At 34.2% G+C, this 22907-nt stretch overlaps 1 protein-coding gene across 1 annotated transcript; it reads left to right on the plus strand.

Moving 5' to 3' along the window:
• The first annotated feature begins 20779 nt into the window (after window positions 1-20779).
• Window positions 20780-22676, plus strand: LOC131027309 (DELLA protein GAI1). The gene has a single exon (XM_057957324.2). It carries the CDS (start codon window positions 20844-20846, stop codon window positions 22386-22388), a length of 1545 nt encoding a protein of 514 aa, XP_057813307.2. The 5' UTR covers window positions 20780-20843; the 3' UTR covers window positions 22389-22676.
• The last annotated feature ends 231 nt before the right edge of the window (window positions 22677-22907 follow it).

The raw sequence follows: 22907 nt of genomic DNA on the forward strand, positions 1-22907 counted from the left end.
AACACCCCAACCACTCCTCATCTTTTTCCATTATATTTGTTGTTTGCACTTTTTTGTTTCAATCATATTGATTAAATAGCTACCAACATTCATCACCATTAAACTCCAAATAACTAATGCCAAACATTCCTTGTTGTGTGACCTATTATAAACATTGTGGTATTCTTTTATGAAGACCTATAAACCTCTCTAAATGAGAACATGGATTGCCATCCTCCTCAAACCATTTTGTCATTGTGAAATTCAAAAGTTTTAATTGGTGTGTAAAAAATGCATGATAGTAACGAGGAGTTTTAAAATGATGTCAACAACATTCTTAAAGTAGTTAATGAATCATATAAGGTGATGTTTGATAGGTGGATTTAACTAGATGATTTCTTGAATTAAGGGTAAGATTTTCTCTAATTACCTAAATTTACTTTTTCAATTTAGGGATGATTAATTATGCAAATTTCTATGATATTTAAAATCGTGTCATTATGTTTAAAGGAAATCAATGCATTAGTTTAAATAATTTAGGAAAACCAAGTTATGTGAAAGCATCTAGATTTGTAAACTTCAATTTGTACTCTAAAAGGAACCTAAAGTTGCACAGCTCTTCTATAAGTGTTTGCATGAATAAATAGTAATTCCTTTGAGACTATTTAGTTTCAAGGTTTTTGATCAAGGCATAATTATCTTGTGACTTATGATATGGCCTTTAGATGTATATATCAATGTTGCTAGCCTTAATATAGATACATAAAAGCGTAAAAAAATTAAGAAATCTTAGGTAAAGTGAAGAAGAATAATTTGTAAATATGACAAAACCATGTTATTTATTAAGGGTAAGATTCTGACCATATATCAACTACAATGAGATAATGATTCTTGGCCTTTAGGATTGTGAAATCACATAGAGTGAATGATGGAAACAATTGGGAAGAGGATGCACATGCATGAACCAAAAAACTTTGAGTTGTTTTGAAATCAAGGAAATCACAAGGATAATGGAAGTGGTTTTTCCTTCAATCATGATCAAAACACCAATGCTTTCCATGTTAGAAATAAAGGGATAATAAAAAACTCAAAGATTTCCAGCATAGAGGTAGCTGATAGCGCTACTTTGCCCTCACTTTTGGCAAGCCTTTGATCATAGAGCAATGATATTTTTTGGAAAATGGTTATAAGTGGGGAAGAATATTTTGTAAAGAAGGAAATTTTTGGTCTCATGGCTTTGGCCACTATTATGAGATCTATATTTTTAGGAGTTCAAGCCTCCAATAATTGAGGGTCTTGGGACTCTTGAAGCTATCTTTGAAATGGTTGTTCATTTATAGTTATCTAAATATATTGTGAAATGAATTTGAAGCCTTTGTGATATTTAATGAATGTCAAACTACGCCCTTGTTGCTTCTCTCTTATCATAGATAATGCACCATGCCTATAGTAAATGTATAGTTACTGTCTTGTCCATGTTTTTTGTAGTTTCCATTCATGAAATTTGAATCATGTTAAGTATTTACTCCTTCAATTTTCATAAAAAAGGCTCTAGATTATACCATATTCACAAGAAATTTAATCGGATTAATTCTTTCACTTGGCCTTTATGCTACTCTCATAAATAGTGTATGGATATATTAACTTATTCCTTTGCCACTTTGTGAGCCCTATTCTCATTCTAATATGATGGGAAAATACCATAATGTGCCTAAATAAGTGAGATAAGTAGAATCTCTAATGCCATTTCATGAGATGTTTTAAGTGTTTTAAGGGCTCTGCATTGTTTGAAGCTTCCCTTTTTAGAATCTTCGAATTCAAGTTATGATTTCTTTCTTCCCTTTCTCTCCCCAAAACTTCAAAGGGCCTTCTAAAATCCTAGAGGTTGTTCCATGGGTCGCATCCTATCTTACACCTATGAAACTTCCCAACTGCCCTATTGTTTAGTTGAAAACCTAATTGGGGATCAATATTTTTTTCTTGGCATGCCTGGTGGGATGCCAAAAGTTCTTTTTTTCTACTGAGAATCTTATTCACTAGATGGCATGATAGATAGCTCCTATGATTGGCCATGGAAAATAAATTTATGGTGCTATATCCCAATGATTGTGTTTGTTATATATCCATGGATAAACGGGATGAATTTCAATAGTAGTTGGAAGCCATTAAGATGGAGAAGAAGCAATGAAATAGCATGCATTAATATTACACCTAAGTGCAACATCAATGTCATGAAGTAGAAGAGAAGGGAGAATTGGCAATCTTAGTGTCCCAGTTCATGAGCACAAAAGATTTTGATGATAAAGAAGGTTCCCAAAAAAGGAAGGAACCCTGACCAAGATTGGTGTTTCCCTCTTCCTTTCTTAGAAAGTTTTTTTTCAGCTAATATCCCGCTACCTAAGACCATCTCTCTCTATAAAAAATAGACCAATAATTTGGAATTTGAATCATTCTCATGAACAACAAGAAGAGACTGAGAGACCTAATGACATATCAGAGTCCCTTGATCAAGATGAAATGCAAAATGAATCATGTGAAGGAATCTCCTCGAGCCCACAAAGAGTTGTTCCTCAAATAAACTCAACCATTTCAAACTGCAATAATCAACAATCACTCAAGATAGAAGTAGAGTTGCGAAGTCATCAATTCGATGGAGCAGATGATGATAGTTTCTATGATGAATAAGAACCTTTTTCTCATCGAGTTTAGTTGAGTTCCAACTAGAGAAGACAAAGAGAAATCATCCCCTTGAGAGCGGTTTCAAAGAAGAAAATTTTAAAAAGTGCCTAGACCCAGCCATTGAAGAGGTGAAGACCTCGTAGGTTCTCACATCTTATGAAAAGCCTAGTGCATGTGATATCAGACCTTCGCGTGGATGTTTAATTAGATATCTCACACATCAACAAGTGAAACAAACAATTATAGTCACCGTTTCTCCACCTCATGGTCAAAATCCTCTGAAGGTAAAGTCATCTATCCCATTATCTCTAGTAAATTTTTTCTCAATGATTAGATATACCACACTTCCTAGTGGGAATGAAGATTATTGTGGTGAATGCCTATTAGTTTCCCTTATTCACCAAAATAATGAAAAGAAACATATTTTAGGGTGAAAGTGAAGCTATTTTCAAAACCTAGTTAGTGGTTTAATTTAGCATGCAAATAAGGTTGGCTAGGGTAGGCTAGGTTAGTAGTTTTGTTTTCAATGAAGTGCTACTATGCATTTGTTTGTCCTTATGGGTAGGCATGTATAGCTTTTTTCTTCCCTAAGTACCTCGAGCACGTGTTTTGTTTGACGGAAGCATTTGTTTTCTTGATGCTTTTGTAGGGCATTTTTCAAAATGACTTGGACTCCTTTTGAAAAGACAAAATAAACTTCACATGACACAAGAAATATAAAAAATTTCCCAAAAAACAAGAAAGTGTCAAACTTAGTAAGAGATTGTATGAAGTAAGTATCATCTCCCTATTTATTGATTGTTGTATATAATGAGTGGTAGCCTTTATTTGTTCATTATATATAGAATTAAAGAAAGAGACAAGAAACAACAATGTAATATAAACAAATTCACCTTATGCATCATTGAAGTGAGATTCTATGTATTTTCCATAAATGTAAAGAAGGAAAAGACTGAAATGATACCTATGCAAATTTTGGTAAAAGCCTTATAGATTCCTTATATATATTTCATAAAATGGTATTTACAAAGCTATATATATCATGTTTTTAAAAAAGAGGCAAAATCACCAAAGTATGTTGTTTTTCTTTTGGCATTGGTGTATGCAACGTCGAGTGGGCGAAGACATACCCAACTGCCGAGTATTAGATGTGTTTTGACTATTGTCCTTGTCCTTGTCCTCATTCTTAAAATCATTCTCCTACTCATCCCCTTTGAAATCCATGTTTTAGTCAGATACCATGGTCATGAATTCTTCTATCCATTCCATACCCAGCGTCGGGTCCTCTTCTGAAAGCCTTTTGAGAAATTCACATGTAGGAATGGAGCAGTCCTGATGTTCTTCAAGGAACATGGTGTAAAAATTTCCAACAAGGGGGAGACATGGCACAAGCATGTCCCTTTCTATAAAGGATTTCAAATCAGTTACAACAAGGAGCCCAACCCCATATAGTGCATACCTCAAAACCTAGTCCAATCTACCAATAGCACGTCCCAAAATAGCCCACAGGTCATTTTGGATATAATAGGTGTTGGGTCACCCAAATCTAACAGTGAACCTAGAAAACATGAACCAATATCTGTGTCGATCCGATTCCTATCGTTATTGGTGAGGAAGTCTTCTCCAAGTATCAATTTCATTGGTACAATAATTAGGTCGGTCTCTATCCCTAGCTAGTGTTCAAGGCGAATGTCGCTAATTCTTCCTAGGAAGGCCTCCTGGACCTTTGTCGTTGTTAGCCTTACGGGAGTATCCATCATAACATTGCTATGCATTTCCTCTCTGCTAATCACTTCATGAGCAGCCTAATTTTGGGATGATCTCAAGATTAGCAGAGGCTTTCTTTAATAGACGGGCCAACCAAGTTTCATACAAGTCAAACTTTACTCCTGTAGTTAATTCTAGCAAGAACCATTCCCATGTAAGAGGCCACACATAGCAACGGTCCCACGGGTGATGGATTCCCAGTACAAATATTCCTTAGCATGACACTAGAGATGATGTAAATCGTATGCTTTGGGTAAGGAGAAAATTATGACATCTAATAATATGTTTATGATATAAGATTTGTTTCCTTGATGATTTTTATTTATTTTTATAATTAAAGATTTTCTCCTTTTAGATGCTTTATTGCGTAAGTTCATAGTGAATACTCTTATGGATCTCTGTGTAAGAAATTAAAATTTGATAATTGATTAAGTGAAAAATCTAAGGGCTATTCCTACTACAACTCTGGTTTCCAATCTGTGAAGTAGCTTTAGAATACCCCTGTAAACTAAAAGAAAAAGGGGAAAACCTATTCCAACAAATAAATATATAGCACTAAATATAAGTGATGCCGATAACTCTATCGAGGCTATATATGCTTGTTTGGCAATATAGATAGAAATCACGACGATATCCTTGTGAGGATATAGACACTTGTTTGAAAACAAGGCTCTATCTGGGTGGCTATGGGAGGCCAGTTCCATCCGTGTAGCTTAATCCATTCATATACTATTTTTTTCATATTTTCCAGGGTACAAGGGATTAATCACATGCGCACAACAGAGTAGCAGAGCAGCTCGCCCTCACATGTAGATTTCTAATGTACAAATGTTTAATTATAAATTTGAGAATACATCAAGAATCTCTTAAATCTTATATTTTAGAAATAATATTTCATGCCTAGCATTTCTCGTCTTAAAGCACATGGTTTATGTTTTCCCTTCTTCCATGGAGCGTAATCTTTAGTCTAGGAACCCCGATCTCTACAGACAATTATTCTGCGGTTTGGTTATCAAGACTCAATTCCTTCCCCTCTATGATTGTTTCAAATTACCATTTGAAATAATTTGATGAAAGGTTTGATGTTATTTTAGAGTTTCATGATAAATGATGTTCTTATGTTTAAACGTTCCTTGGCTGCAAGGAGTTTGAATAATGATGTTCTTATGTTTAAACGTTCCTTGGCTGCAAGAAGTTTGAATATTAGTAAGCAGGCATAACAAACTCCTGAGGGTTTTCGTGGATGAAGTTCGTTGCTGAAATCAAATAAGAGGCATCGAACATGAACTATCAAGAGGACCAATGAGTAAAGCATCTGGTTTATGTAACCAAATATCCAAGATTCACCTTTGCAATCTAAGGTCCCCTACGAGTCACCAGAACTATCAACTTTTATACAACAATTTATCTTCCGTCCTTTTGATTTATACAAGGTACAATCATTCCTTCATCACAATGAAGGGTGGGTCCTGGTGTCACAAGATGAACTACTAATTTCCTCTTAAAGTTTAGGTTTGGCTTGGGAGAAGCTCTGCTTATTCGTCACGCATCATAACCATAAAAAATTGAGGTGATGTTGCAGAGTCCATTAAAGAAACTTCGGTCACTTCACACGTGTCATATTAGTGAGAAGTCTTACCAAAAGGTTCGAAAATATCATTATGGGCCTTGAAAACTCTCCATGTATGCTATCCATATCTCCACTACAGTGAAACAATGATTCTCGGTTGTTAGGATCTTGAAAATCATGCAGAGTGAATGATGGAAACAACTAGGAAAAGGATGCACATGCATGAACTGGAAAACTTTCAAATGTTTTGAAATCAAGGAAATCATGAGGATAATGGAAGCGGTTGTTCCTTCAATCATGATCAAAGAATAAATACTTTCCATTTTGGAAATCAGGAGAGAATCCATGACTCAAAGCTTTCCAACATAGAGGTAGCTGGCAATGGTATTTTGCCCTCACTTCTGCAAAGCCTTTTATCGTGGAGAAATGATATATTTTTATTAAATGGCTATAAAAGGGGAATAATGTCTTTTAAAGAAATATCTTTTTGTTCTCATGGCTTCGGTCACTATTATGATATATGTTCTTTTAGCTTCGAAGAATTCAAGGTCTTCAAATTCTTCAAGCTATCTTTAAAATGGTTGTCTATTTAGACTTGTTATCTGAATATATTGTGATCTACATTTGTAGTCTTTGTGCCATTTAATGAATGACAAACTATTTCCTTGTTGCTTTTATGTTATCATAGATAATGTACTATGACTATAGTAAATGTATGGTTACTATCTTGTCCATGTTTCTCTAGTTTCCCTTCATGAAATATGAATCATGTTAAGTTTTTACTCCTTCATTTTTTATAAAGAAAGGATCTAGATTATACTATATGCATAAGAAAGTTAATTAGATTGATACTTTCACTTTTCCTTTAAGCTACTCTCATAAATAGGGTTTGGATATGTTACATTATTCCTTTGTCACTTTGTGTGCCCTATTCTCATTCTAAGATGATGGATAAATAGCATACTATGCCTAACTAAGTGAAATAAGTAGAATCTCTAATACCATTTCATGAGATGTTTGAAGAGTTTTAAGAGCTTTGCATTCATTGAAGCTTCCTTTTTCAGAATCTTCAGATACGAGTTGTGATTCCTTTCTTCCCTTACCTCCCTCTGCTCCCTCAAAATTAAAAGAGACAACTTCTAAAATCCCAAAGGTCTTTCCATAGGTCGCATCCTATCCCGCACCTATGAAACTTCATGGCTGTCATGTTCTTAAGTTGAAAACCTTATTGGGGATCAACATTTCCTATATAGAGATATGTGTTCTTCTAACATGTACTGCATTCTTCTTTTGTCAGGATTTGATTAATTCCCATCCTATGTTTGTAGAGATTCTTATTTCATTTATAATTTTTTATCCTATACATTTTAATAATAATTCAAATAGTAAGCATGTATTGATCATGTTATTTTCTTATGCATGTCATTAGTATTCCTAACAGTGATATGCCTCACACACCATGATATAGGTTCATTTTCTTTACATTTATGATTGTTCTACATCTTATATTGAGTATTTGGATGTCTCTTCTTTATATTCTCTTGTTTAACATGATGACATTGCATAACTTGATGATATATTATTAACTTTTCATCTTGTTTTTATTAGTATATCTTTTCTTTCTCCTACATTGGATGATGATATTCTAATGTAGAGTCTTCTAGATGTCAAAACTTTTGACTTGGCTATCTATTTGGGTTGAACTTTTACATGGAGAATAATATCTAAGAGTTCAAAAAGATTCCAATCAAATATATTCAATTGGACTAAATATAAACACTTTTTTGTAGGCTAAATTCCTTCATATGAGACCTCAAATTGGGCTTTTAGTGTTTTTTTTGTAGATTTTTCAAAATTGTAATTTTTAGTTATCTTTTATTCCATGCATGTAATTAGTGTAGTGTGTTGACAAATGATATCACTTGATTTAGCTTTCAATAATTAGTAAGTTTTGTAGTCTTACAAATAGCCATGCAATATTACCAAAAATAGGTGATTTTTGGATTGTAGTCATAAAGGGTTTATTTTTTCAAGTAGAGGTCAAATGGAAGGAAAATGGAAGAAAATTAATCCAATTTCTTGTGTTGTCAATGTTTTCTTTATTCTAGAACTAATGATGAATGTATTATAGTCGATTGGCTACACCATCTAGTATTAGAGTAGGAGGATGGATGGGAGAGGAAGAGGATGAGTAGGTCTTGCTCAAATGTATAGAGATATAAAAAATCTCTATAGTCAAATAGAAGATCATACAAATATTATTAAATAATCAGAGAATGAGACAAAATCGAGATGAGTGTGATGGGTAGAAAAACCATGGAGGTTTAGATCAACATGTAAAACATGAAGAAGATGAATAATTAGAGTGCATGGCTTTTGAAGCAATTATTCTTAGTCTCTAGAAGGGAAAATCATGGAATCAAAATAGAAGTTTTAGAATATGCAAGTAGTCTAAAGAAAGAAGATTCAATAGATTGGTTGAGAGACATGGGAAAATTCGTTGAATGAAAGCCTATGATAGTGGCACTCATGGCATGATGTGTATCGATATAGAATTTAATAATATTTCATTATTTTTCTACAAAAATATTATTGCATTTGCATTTATTTAGAATATAAATTATACTTTCCATGGTTGTGGAGAAGAATGTTGTAATGTTTCCATGTTTAAAATGTGATGATGATTGACATATTTTTTACATTTAATTTATGTGGACTACTTTGACTAAATTCGACGGCATTGAGTTGGTGGTGAATGACTGAAGTATTTTCTACACATTCTTGAAAATTAATTATCTCTAATTCTCATGAGTTGTCTATCATGATTTATCCTCATATTGATCTATAATATAGTTTTCTAATAGAGTTATAGTCTAATTCATTTTACTATAGCAATGTTTAATAGCATAATCTGACATTGTCTAGAAGAAATACAACTTGTGAGAGGATATTTTGAAATTATATTTAGATATAGTTCTTTTGATAACCACAATGACTACAATAAAAAATATATATTTTATGTCTCTATTTGTATTCACACATTAGTAATCCACTTAAAAGGGCCTAAAATTTAGTTTCATTGTGCGTTCCTTGATGTAAGTAAAATTAAGCTTATAAGTTTCTCATTCTCATCTTTTTTGATGTAGCTAGCACTAGAAGTACTTGGTTATTGCAAAATACATAGTCAAAATTTAGCTTGATCTTATCTCTTGGAGTTGGATACCATTTGATTTTTAATTAATTATTTTTCTTCTACTAGTTTTAACCTTCGACACACACACACACACACACACACACACACACACACACACACACACTATATATATATATATATATAGAGTACTAACTCTTAGTTACATTTCCAGTAATCAGTATTGAAAACACTTGTTTATAAAAATATAGGGTGATGCTAAATTATATTTTAGCAATTAAAATATATAAAGTTTTATTTGCAACCAATTATTTATTTTCTAATCTTAACCATTTGTAAAAATTATTAGTGTTTTAAAAAAAAAGAATCAAAGTACTATAATTCTTTTTGTTATCACATCTCCAAATTTTGAGTGTAGGCATCCCAAACTACTAATTTAAGATCCAGTTTAAATGATTTTAAAAAATGTGACCAATCTTGAGCTCTTTTTGTCCTTGACTTCTATTCAGTTACCCAAAGAACATGTACACATAAGATCAACAAACATGACCATATCTAAGTTATAAGTTTTATTACTTTAAATGAATCCATGACAATATCTTTTTGAGTTTTAAAATATTTTATTTATATGTATATTTTTGAGTGCTACATCCTTGAAGATACTTGATCATTTATAATTAACATGCATTTCAAAGTAGTGGGAATTTATAATAGTGAATTTTACTTACCCATACCATTACCTATTTAGTTTTAAGCTTATTCGAGCATTGGTACACTGATACACAAACATATTGAAAAATGGATTGATCTTATCCAAACTTAATACCATTTACTGATGTTATGCATGTAATCTATTACACATTTTTATATACAACAACAATTTGTCCCCTTTCTTGTGTTAACAAACTCTTGTACATTTTCCCTAGTTTCTTATTTTTGATTAGGGGCCAAACAGGTTTTGAAGGGACCTAAAACCATTTACAAATGGATTTTGGAAGGATTTGGAACCCACAAAAGGAAATCTACAAGAAGATGGATCATAGAGGAACAACAACCACAAAAAGAAATCTTCCAGAAGAAAGATCATAGATAAAAATAAGGAAAATAATCGCCAACCAAAAATAGAAAAGAGCTTTTACTGCATCAAGGCTATAACCAAACCATCAACTAGCTCAAGGATACATCTATCCTAAGCCCTAGATACAACAAGTCAAACATTATGAAGAATAGTCTTTTAGTTGCCACTTTCATTCGATGCATAAGCACAAAACCTATAGTTTTTGAAAGCTCCACCTCCAAAGGAGAAACACAAAAAAAAACTGAAGGTACCATTTAAACAAAGATCAAAATCAAACCCTTTATCATAGAGTACCTCTTCACCTGTAATACCTGTCTCCACCTCAATAGAAAATAGAATCACCTCTATAAGGAGGATAGAAAAAGACCCAACAACTAGCTGCCAAACTTTGAAATATCTTATCATATGGGGATCAAAAGATAAATAGCCCAAGGAACACTCCACCTCCAAAGGAGTAAGCCAAGATAGAATCATAGGAAGCTCCCCCATATCCACCCCTAACCAAAGACAAAAACATGCAATTGGGCCAAAGAAGATAGTGACCATCATTATAGCCAACAAGGAGACATATAAAGAAAAACTAGGGGGACAATAACATGCAACCATACCCTCGAAGAAAACAACATGAAAAATAGGGTGAAGCCATAAGATAGGTAAGAAAGGACTAAATCCTCAAAAAATAGGGCAACAGTTTTGAGCACCAAGAAAAGGGGGGCTTTGAAAGAAGTAGAAAAGGCCCCCAAAAGGCATAACAAAATAGAACTGGAAGCTAAGGAAAGAGTCTCCCAAGCAAAGGAGAACAACCCATAAACCAAATGAAAGCATAAGAGGAGGCCTTCTCAAGAGAAATGATTGAACTAAATAGGGGTAGAGAGGAAAGGGAAAAACAAAAAGAGAAACAAGAGGTCCAAAAAAAATCATAGACCCCCACCAAAGGTCCCCAAAACAATAGTAAACAAATTCTTTAGAAAATAGTGCACCACTCAAACCACATCTGTAATCCCTACACGGACAGAAGGCCCAACTCAAGGCTTCAAGAATGAAGTGAGGAATGAAATGTAGAGTGCTTTGGATGGTTTGCAAAAAAAACCTGATTCTGAGGATGAATATGAGGAAGCCGGTGAAGATCTTGAGGAAGATGAAGAACCAAAAGATGAGAGAGAGGAGATATTCTTGAAAGAAGTGGCACAAGAATGTAAAGTGCATAAAGTTGAGGTTTCTAACTTTTCTAGAACGCTGACCCTGGAAGATATGATCAATTGGATCAGACAGTTGGAGAATTACTTAGAGTTTGAGGATGTCAAGGACCCACAAAGAGTTTTATTGGCATAGACTTAGTTGAAAGGGAATGCTACCTTGTGTTGGAAAGAGTTGTAGAAAGATAGAGTGGAGAATGGTGAATTGAAGATCACCCGATGGAGACAGATGGTTGCAAGATTGAAGGCCAGGTTCATACCAGGAGACTATGAATTGGAGTTGTTCAAGAAGTTATAGAACCTAAAATAGAGAAACATGACTATGAAGGAATATACTAAGGAATTATACAATGTGGTAATCGAATCTAGACATAGAGAGATGGAAAGAGAAAAGGTGGTGAGGTACATCTATGGGCTTGCTTTTAACATTCAAGATGAGATGAGTATGTTGAAGATTTCCACAATTGAAGAAGATTATTAGTATGCTTTATAGGCCGAGGAGAAGGTGAGAAGAAGACAATTGAATAAGGGAAAGGAGAAATTAAAGATGAGTGATGGTATGAAAAAACTGGTTGAAGAAGTGGAGTCAAAACCTAAGTGGAGTAAAGAACTTGAGAAAAAGACACTAAGGAAAGGTAGCAGCAGTATGAGTAGAGAATTTCCTCGCAAGTGCTTCAAGTGTGGAGAAACTGGACATATATTCTATGAATGTAAGAAAGGAATGTCAAGAAGTTGTGTGGCAAGTGAGGAACTAGATGGTATCGGATTTGATTGCGCACCAGAGCAGGGAGAATGGCTTATGTTCTAAAGAAAGTATACCACATCTACTCAGAGGAAGAGTCTTTTCCGAATTGTGTGCAAATCAGGTGATAAGTGTTGCAAGGTCATTGTAGATAGTGGAAGTACTAATAATTTAGTATATGAGGAGATGGTTGTGAAGCTTGGATTGAACAGGCTTAAGAATCCTTGTCCTTATGAGGTGAGTTGGTTACAAGATGATCAGAAGATAGAGATAAAGGAGAAGTGTTTTGTGAATTTCAGTATTGGGCCTTTCAGAGATGAATTTTTATGTGATATTGTTCTTGTTAGGAAAGTCATGGCAGTATGATAGAGGAGCTATTTATGACTATAGAAGAAACTTAGTTACTATTGAAACATATGTGCAGAAGTTCACATTGATTTCTTTGAAGGATAAAGAGGAGGTGAAGAATCTGAGTCCTAAGGAAAGTTACAATACTGAGGAACCGGTGGCAGAGGTTATACTGGAAGGTTTGAAAGAATTGGTAGTAGAGGCTATACCAGAAGGTATGATAGAACCAGTTGTAGAGGTCATACCAGAGGTTTTGAAGAAAGATCCGATAGAACCAGTTGTAGAGATTATACCGGAGGGTGACATGAGTTGGCAGAAGGATATGATAGATAAGTCTGATGGACAGATGGAACCGGATGACAAAGAGATGATGGTGACATATCAGATGAAGTCTTGTGGCAGAACTAAATCAGTGTTGCAGAAATAGAGACAATGTGTTGATCAGAAGAAAAGAAAGATAAACAATGGAAGATAGAGGTTAGAGGAGCCAATTGAGGCACCGGAAGAGTTAAAGAAGAGGTTGGCAGATAAAGAGGATGTCTGGATTGAAAATGAGCATGGGATGTTAATTTTGAATCCATTTATATTTTCATGAGTTGCCTCTCATGGAACAACTTTTTCTACCTGGGTTGTCTGATGTAGGAGCATCCCCAGTCGATGGGCAATTTTGTATCAACTGAAAATATTTCCTTTCGATTTTGTTCTTGTTTAGTTCTTTGTGCAGTTTTCTGTGTTCATACCAATATGTACCGGTAGTTACTTGTTCTTCGTGGCAGATCTTATTTTCAGTTTCTAGACGGTTTAATGTGCTTGATTCCAGATTTCCAGTTCATCTAGGTTCTTTTCTAGTCAGTTATCGCTTCCGGTTGACTGTTTCTGGGTTCCAGGATAGTTCTTGTGCTTACCAGTTGGAAATACTTCATTACTGATGTGATTCTTGGCATGTGGATCCATCTTGGGTCTTATCCAATGTTCTTTGGTGTGTGTCCGACCTTCCTATTGAACTACATCACTTGGTTGTTATTTTTCGGAAAGATTTCTTAAATCTTAGGGCTGACCTAATTACACGTTTCATTTTCCTACATTGGTGAATGTAATCTTATGAGGCTGACCCGGATATGTTCCAATGGGTATAAATATGATGTTATGTAATCATTTGTAGGGGCACAGGAAGTAGAAATGAGAATAAGGATTGAGATTCACATATTGTGATCCAGTTGATTCTTAGAATCCCAATTGAATTGTATCTGGCTTGAAGCCTACATGTAACCGGTTTATTACCAGATGTTCTTTAATAATAATATGATGATTTTTGAATTATTACCGAAAGTTCTAAGGCTTTATTATGCTCTTTTTATGTGAATTTGTTAGGTTTTCATGTTGCTTTCATTGTGTCTCTCTTGCTGCATAAGCCGGTTGACTCTTTTGAGGGTTTTTACCAATTATGGCTACATCAAGCACCTACCACAAACAACAAGATGCACACACCACACCACACCAAAACCTTTGAAAGTTCTATTGCAAAATCCAGTGAAGAAGGGAATATCTTCAAACACCACCAAAGGCAGAGGAAAAAGAAGCACAACTATTGCGAACACAAACTACCATGGCTAGGGAGGAGGGCGACATACAAAACCTTCATCATTCTCACCATCCCCATTTGTATCAGAATCACCTGGTGCAAAAGAAACACTAACATTTCTCCCGCCTTGCGCACCACTCCGAGCACCCATGTCCTCTCTAGTTTCCTGTTTATTATTTCTATGGTCACACTTATTTCCATACACAATTCATTAATTATAATCTATTTCATTTAATGTTTGAAGGGAAATTCACAATGATGACATGATCCTCATGGTAGTAGACTCATTCTACTATAGATCAAACTTTTTATCTTTATTGACATAAGTTTCTATAGTGTGTTGTACATTATATATAAAGAAAATTAATATATTTATTCTAATTATTTAAAAATTGAATTCTCAAGATAAATTAAATATTTGGATATATCAATTGATGCTTTGAAATAAATATAACCTTGCACTATCCTTTTATAAGGTCTTGCATGATTAAAGAATGATATATTTTATTTTGATCCCTTGACCAAAGTGCAGCCTCCACCCTCTATGGGCATTGCTTTGGCTGCCTGATGGTCTTTTCTTTGTTTTGTTTTCTATTGATGTTATTCCGGGCTAAGCCCATTAGACTCTGTTAAGTTTATTTCTAGGCTAGGTCCATGTGGACTTCAAGGGTGTGTCTCTCTACCACCCACCATTTTTTGTGAATATGTATCCTAATTTAGATTATTAATATAATGCATGCCTATTTATAAAAAAGAAAAAAAGACAATCATACAGCCTATGAAAACAATTATTAACACTACCCGCCATTTATTAATTATTTATAAACTCCATTAGTTAAAGCTGCTGCATGGACTTGTACGTAAATATGTAAATGTAAATGGATGAGTGTAGATGCTTGCTGATCCATCGTATCCTTACTGAAATCGTCTCGTTCAAGTTTCTCATACCCAATCACACGAAAGCTAACCCTATTGAAATTGTCTGGCGTGCTGCCTGCCTAAAATATAACTCGAATCTCTGATTTTCCATCTACATAAATGTTGCTCCCAGTTTTGTATCAATTCAAAATGGAATCACAACCAATTGGCTGTTCAATTATTCTTTCTTATGTTACTCTTGTGTATATAAGAAAATGATTTTTCTTATCCATGTATACTTTCCTTTTCCATTGCTTATGTGTTAATGGGGCCACCTCTCCTGTGTTGGAAACTCTGCCTACTCAATCTGGCTTTTCCGTTGTTTGCTTAGCCGTTTCAGTCACATCGATCAATACATTCATTTCAATCATTGAGGAAAACTAAATTATGAAGAGAAATCATTTATATTTGTAATCTTCAATTTTTATTTCTAAAAGATACCTAAAGTTGCACAATTTTTCTACAGGTGTTTGTAATACTGAATAGTGTTTCTTTTGATATTTTTTTAATTCAAGGGGCCTGATTAAGGCATAGTGCTCTTGTTGCTTATCGTACAACCTTTAAGATGTATATATCAATGTTATACATAAAAGCATCGAATAAAGTAACAATATTTGATAAAGTGAAATAGAATAATTTGTAAATATTCAATAGATTACATTCATAATATCTATTATTGAAAATTCTAATTTCTAGATGATTGCTAGTTTGGTATTAACTGTTTTCTAATTTTAAAAAATATACTGGATCTTGATGTTTACTCACTTTTTATACTATCTTAAATTATCAATCTAAGTAAATTCATATTTATTTGTATACTTCATTCAATTACTACCACTTATCAAAATACAATTATAATTTGTTTGACTAGGTTGATTTGTACTTATTTAATTTGCATGTCATTAGGTGAGCTTACATCATGCATTAAGGAAAACATATTTTCCTCTACTTTTTTGGTGAACCCATCAAATCCATTATATCCTAGCCATCTTGTATGGTTTCTAATTCACATTGAAATAGATTTGATATTATTCTAAAAGATCATATTTGTAGCCTTACCTAGGCTACGATCCTTGTTTTTTTTGTATACCTGGTCATTAGGTTTAGAGTATACATAGATAATAATATTTTATCCCATCATGCCATCCTATAATATCTTATCATGATGATGACCATTAGGGTTTGTTCCATGGCTTAACTTGCATTCCTTTATCCTATATTATTACATGTTTTTATTTATCATATCAGATAAAATATCTATCCTTGATATACTTATGGCCATTTTTGTCATGGAGAGACATGTTCTTTATAAATAGAGGTTCTTTTATATCACATACCACCTTCCCCTATTGTTACTGAAGAGAGGCTTACTTTAATATTTATGACTGTTTTTATTAGAGTAAAACAAGTTTTACAAGTAGTCAAAATCTAAACAAAAATAACCAGTCACGAGGGTGAACCAAACGCTAAGCTACAATGGGCTAGTGACAAAAAAGTAGTACAAAACAAGGTCCACCGACCTAGGAACTACATAAGATTGTTCAACATTTAGACCAACTTATAATTTTTATCTATAAAAATCCTATTAATCTCAGTTAAGTCCTTAATAATGTTGGAATTCACTAGCTTACATTTATCCTTGCTACGGGTGCACGTCGATGGTCCCAAAATGATCTTAGTATTATTCGCTAGATTAGGCACCTTTTCCTTCCTTTACCATATATTGATATGGAGGGGGAGACATTGAGGGATTGTTCTTTCTCATTTAGTCTCCTAAGTCCCTTTGTGATGTCTTTTATGGCTGTCCTGCTGACTCCAATGACCTCTCTTAGGTTTTCATTGATCATTTCCATCTCCCTCTCCCAGTTCTTGATTTTCTCATCATGATAACCTTTCATGGCCTTCACATCTATATTAAGCTTCCTACTGAGATCCAACAACTTATCTACATGGGGGCTTCACTAGATAGGCAATATTATATCATGTGCATTCATATTGGTGGGTTTAATATCCCAAAAATGAGGGTACAATATATTGTCTATTAGTGAAAATAGGGGGGTTTTAATTTGAGCTATGAAAAAATACAATATCTAGTGAAAATAGGGGGGCTTTAAATCGAGGCTATGTATTGGGAAGGGGTGACAAAAAGATGTTTAGGGCAATATTTTTTGAAAATAGGGGGATTCTTTAGCATGTCATGAATGCATGAGATATAACCTAGGTTTACTAACTCAAGCCCCTATGCTTATCCACATTATCTGAGGAAGGGATATTCATAATACTCTATCCAAGCGCCAAATCATTGATTCTATATTTCAACCCCAAAATATCTGACACCACCCATTTGAAAAAGCTATTATGTCCATCTACCACTTTCTTCACCACTTTTTCCACATCCTCTGCATCGACCACTAAGGATCCCATGTCACTATCCACTAAGGACCCCTTTTCAACATCAAAATGGAATTTCAATTTAGATGTCCATGTCTATTCGTTGACCATCAACCATTGATGGGCCCCTATTATCTTTTTTGTCCTCCTGTTTCTTTGTTTTGACAACCTTTTTGTCCTATTTGAGCATGGGAGGGGGAATTGAAATTTCTTTCCCCTCTCGAAATAGGGCTCTTCTCTTTTTTCTTACTCTGACTTAAGGATCTTGAGGAAGCATTTTCTTTGCCTTTCTTAACAGAGCCATGGCTTAAGGAATCGGGGACAAACTCCACAGATGGAATGTATTCAGAGTCCACCTTATCTTAATTCTCCTAGTCGGTTTCATACCCATTACCTTGGGCAGAGTCTTTGTTAGGTTTTTTATGGGTGCCTAGGTGAAAATAAGCCTTTTCAGCAAAAGGGGCAAACTCTGACTATGTGGACTCATTAGTATAATGCCAATGAACATTTTGAGTATAATTAATACTATTGTTTTTAGAAATTCAGGGGTGAGGGCTAACCTTGAGGGGCTTAGCATGCTCCATTATCAGAAAAATTGATCCGTCGTGAAGCATAGGGGATACTTTTTCAAATGGGCTTTAAGACTATTGTTCAAGGAAGAAAGTAGGTAAAATGGAATAGATATACATCTATCATGCATAAAGTGATTCAAAATAGTAAAGTGACAGGTGAAAATACTTTTGTCATGACCATCTAAGATGATGTACCTCATAATCACCTCAACGTTGTCTGCCCATAGAGACTTGAGATTCTCATGGTTGTATCCTCCATCCTTTGTGCAATGAACTTTATCTCTCTCATTTGTTTAGAAAGAAATCTCAAGGACTTCCTTGGTAGCTTTCCCATCTCTCTATAACTTTCTCCCATCCATAAGTATCCCAGTAACTTGGACACAATGAGGGTAGGGTTTCATGAACTACAGATTCCCCTCCAAATGCTTGTAAGGTACCATTCTTCTAGCTCTTGATGAATTGCTTGATAGCCCTCAAATCATTGTCGTGAAGTTTATCAATGTAGGGGGTTATCCCTCTACTAGAAATCTCATCACACACCTTAGTCTTATTCATCTATTTCTCATATGAAATGGGTTCCAATCTATTGCAGTCACCTCCCATATTGGGCCTACAAACATATCTGTGAGCACCCCACAAAAGGCCATTAGACCCTAGAATACAACAGAGAACAAGAAAAATGAAGATTCTAAAATTGGCAAGAGAATGAAACTTTCCTTTCCCAATGATGTTATGATCAGACACCTCATCCCTTGCTTCCACTCATGCAAAAAGTACCACATAATTAAAACCTGAATAGCTCCCAAATCAACATGTATATCTATCATCATAATTAAGGTTATTAATCTCTGTGGAAATAAGATCATAGATACCCCACCAGTTAATCCCAATATCTCTGACTCCAAGATTTGCCAAACTTCAACACCCTCTTCTCTTTACTTCACTCCAAGCTTGCTAATTCAACGTTAATTTTGATTAGATTAGATGCTAACTACTACACAAATAATGTGCTTGGTTCTCTAAGCCTATGGAAATCACTATATATTCTTGTGCCACGGTCAATCATGGTAGACTCTTTCTTTTCCTCAAGGAAGTCAAGGACTCGATTAGAAAGATTGTGCAAAAGTGCCTAGACCTTTTTGGTCTAACATATATTCTTCTCCATCGCTTTGACAAAGGGCTCAACTCTTTTTATTCACCACAATATGTATTAAATTGGCTTCTATTCTTTCATTTTCCTAAGCTCACAGGCACAGGAAAGGCTTGCATTTTGATACCAAATGAGAACTTGATTATTATCGATTCAAGCCCATAGCCTTTAAAAAGGTGATACAGTTGTAAAACCAATTAACAGTTCCAAAAATTTATATAAACTAAAACTAAACCTAATTCTTCGGTATAATCATTTTATTTGCACATAACTATTTATAGATGTTTACTGTATTACTTATCACACGATATTGTCAAACCATTTAGGGCCTTTCATTTTTACTATTACACTATAAACATGAACTTACACTAATATAATTTTTGAGGTATGTTAGACATCATGTCATAATCAATTAATAATTGAATTATCTTTTTCTTTTGGTTTTTCATTTTAACTTAATTGTTGAAAACTATAAAGAATCAATGATTTAAAATATTATTTTGTATTTACATTTTTAATTTAATATTTAATTTTGAATTGTTTACACTTATAAATTTTTATTATTAGTCTAGATTGATTATTGTAAGTTATAAACATTTTATTTGATTACACTAAACAAAATATAGAGAAAAAAATATAATTATTTACAAATTAAGAACAAACATGCAACAAAATATTAAAAAATAGAATAAATTAGAATTTAAAAACATTCATTTTTTGAATTGAATCAAATAATAATTGTTAGGTAAAAGTACATCTAACATGTTAGCTAGGTGTCAATTGTTTGTTTCAAATGTCAAATATTTGAACCCTAACTATTTTATAGTCAACTTTACTTATCAAGTGTTTTTATTAATGATATTATTCAATTAAAAATATTCTTCAAATTTAAAATATATTTTATTCAATACATATGTATAATAAATTTTCTAAAATTGAACTTTTTATATGACATAATCTTAATTATATTTTATGAAAAAAAATATTTGAATATAATTATACAATATGAATGAGTGACACAATTAACTAAGAACTTTAAATTCTTCAGATATAAATGTTGACATAAATTTTCTTTTTGTATGTGCCGATTCTCATCGATTTTAAAAAAAAAAACCCTAAAAAGAATAATACCTAAAATACAGCCATGGACCCATAAAAAATAATCTTCAAATTGGAAAACTTCAGTTTAAGAAAAACAATTGGTTGTTTTTAGCGTGAAATAAAAAATAGAAAGCGCGTAGCAAATTTAACCTTATCCTATGATATTGCCGTCCACACATTTAAAAGGTCAATTTATGTAATTTATACGTCGGTTGATTATACCAACAAATGGCATCTCATCGTTTACATCACGATGACGTATGGGTTAAATCAAATAGCTTGTTGGCTAAATATATTTTTAAATAGTTTTTGTATCGAACTGTTTGTACTTACCAAGAGCGATGAAATATTCGCGTTTCATTTTTGTTTGAACCAGCAAAGTCTTAGATTCCGGTAAACCCTGTCGTGTTCTAATGAGAGGTTCCTCAAAAAAAAATTCTGGTCAAATGTCGTTAATGGTGAAATGGAATTCTTTGGTTGAACCGAAAAGAAAGATTCCCGCTCTCTAGAGGTTTGTTTCCTTCCATATGTCTTTATACAGAGAAAACAAGTTTATCATCACACGAGTGAATTATATATTCTTGGAAATGGCACAGAATTTGCAGAGGCATAAAGAAAAATGGGCTTAGCAAACGAGATAGGTCCTTCTCCATGTCTCTCAGTTCATACTCTCAATCACATTCTCTGCGAAGAAAGCATGCCTTCTATGGATCAGAGTTTTGTATTGCCAGCCCAACAAAATTTTCCATTTTCGATCACCAATAACCAGGAGCAGAATGATCTTCTGAAAAGCATGAGTAATCAGATAATCTCACAGCAGTTTCCTGAGTTTTCATTTCCAGACCATGATTTTTCTGAGTCTCCTGCTTTATTCAGCAAGGAAATGCTCACAAAGGAGGAAACTTTGACGTCTGAAGAAATCTTAAAAATGGCCGGCACCCGTTATATTGGGGGCACTGGTTATCGCTGTGAGTCTTATTTTGCCATTCCAGCTCTTCCAACAGAAGATCAGAGCGGATTAGATTTGGCCCAGATTCTGTTTGTCTCTGCAGAGATGATGAGCAACAGGCGATATGATCAAGCCATCAAACTGCTGAGGCAATGCCGGAACTTTTCTTCACAGTGGGGAAATCCTATGCAGAGGGTCTGTTATTACGTCTCTGGGGCGCTAATGGAGAGAATCGAACGAGAGACCAGGCAGGAGATAAAGAAGAGTCCTAAAGCACATCTGGATGTTGCCTACAATTTTGAGAGTGGAAAAACTAAGACTGAGTTTTATGGCCTGGTGGCTTTTTACACTAGGGTTCTTCCTTATGTGAAACTGCTGCAGTTTACGTCTATGCAGGCAATTATAGAGGCTGTGGGGAATGCGAATAATATTCATGTGATAGATCTGGGGATTCGAACCGGGTGTCAGTGGACGGTTTTGATGCAGTATCTTGCCCTAAGAGGTGGTTCTTCTTCTCTGGAGCTTCTGAAGATCACAGCCGTTGGAATGGATGGGGAAGAGCTGAAGGTTAGTGGGAGAAGACTTGATGAGTTTGCTAAATCTTTGGCGATTCCGTTTTGTTACAGGACTGTGGAGATCTCAAGCATGGAGGAAATTAATGAAGGTTTATTTGATGTTAAACAAGGTGAGGCTCTTGCAGTTTATGCTCCTATTGTTCTGAGAAGTCTGTTATATAAGCCGGTTCTTCTTGAATGTGTTGTAAATGTTGTAAAAAAGTTAAGGCCTAGGATAATGGTGGTCACAGAAATTGAAGCGGATCATAACTCTCCTTCTTTTGAGAATCGATTTATTGAGGTACTTTTCTATATTAGCACTTATTTTGACTCCTTGGATGTTGCCTTGCCGGATAGAAATGATATTCAGAGGGTCAAGTTTGAGGAAATGTTCTGTGGGAGCCAGATAAGGAATATGATCGTTTTTGAGGGGAATGATAGGAGGGTTAGACATGTTAGAACTGATGTGTGGAGGTGCTTTTTTAGACATACGGGATTGAAGGAAATGGGGTTTAGCTACCAAGCTTGGTATCAGGCTAGATTGCTGTTGAAGAAATTTCGGGGAGGAGATTTTTATAGTGTGGAGCCCAATGGACCTGCCATAACTATTGGGTGGAAAGGAACCCCATTAGTTACAGTTTCTGCATGGACTTGTAACTGAATGTGGGTGTTGTAAATGTAAATAAATGCGTGTAGATGCTTGCTCATTGATCTTATCCTTGTTTAAATCTTTTCGTTCAAGTGTCTCTTACCCAATCATACGAAAGCTAAATGTATAAATATAGTCTCACCTGCTACTGCCCTAAAAAAATACTAGAGATTTTAATATTCCTTCTGCAAAAAAAATTACTTTGCTTTTTTGTTTCAATTCAAAATCGAATGATAATCAATTACATGTTCAATTATTCTGTTTTATATTAGTATTCTATATAAAAAATGGCTGTTCTTATCTTCGCGTACTTTTCTTTTCCTTTGTTTATGTGTTAATGGGGGCCACTGGTCTCGGATTGGTAACCTTTCCTTGCTGTGACAATTCCATTGTTTTCTTCTCCGTTTCAGTCACATCAATTAAACTACAATTACCAATATTCGTCACCATTAGATTCCAAATTGCTAATGCCACACATTTTAACTCACCGCGAATAAACTGCAAACTTTAACAGTCATTTAAGAAGTTCCA

This window comes from Cryptomeria japonica, chromosome 4 (genome assembly GCF_030272615.1).
Source record: "Cryptomeria japonica chromosome 4, Sugi_1.0, whole genome shotgun sequence".
NCBI lineage: Eukaryota > Viridiplantae > Streptophyta > Pinopsida > Cupressales > Cupressaceae > Cryptomeria > Cryptomeria japonica.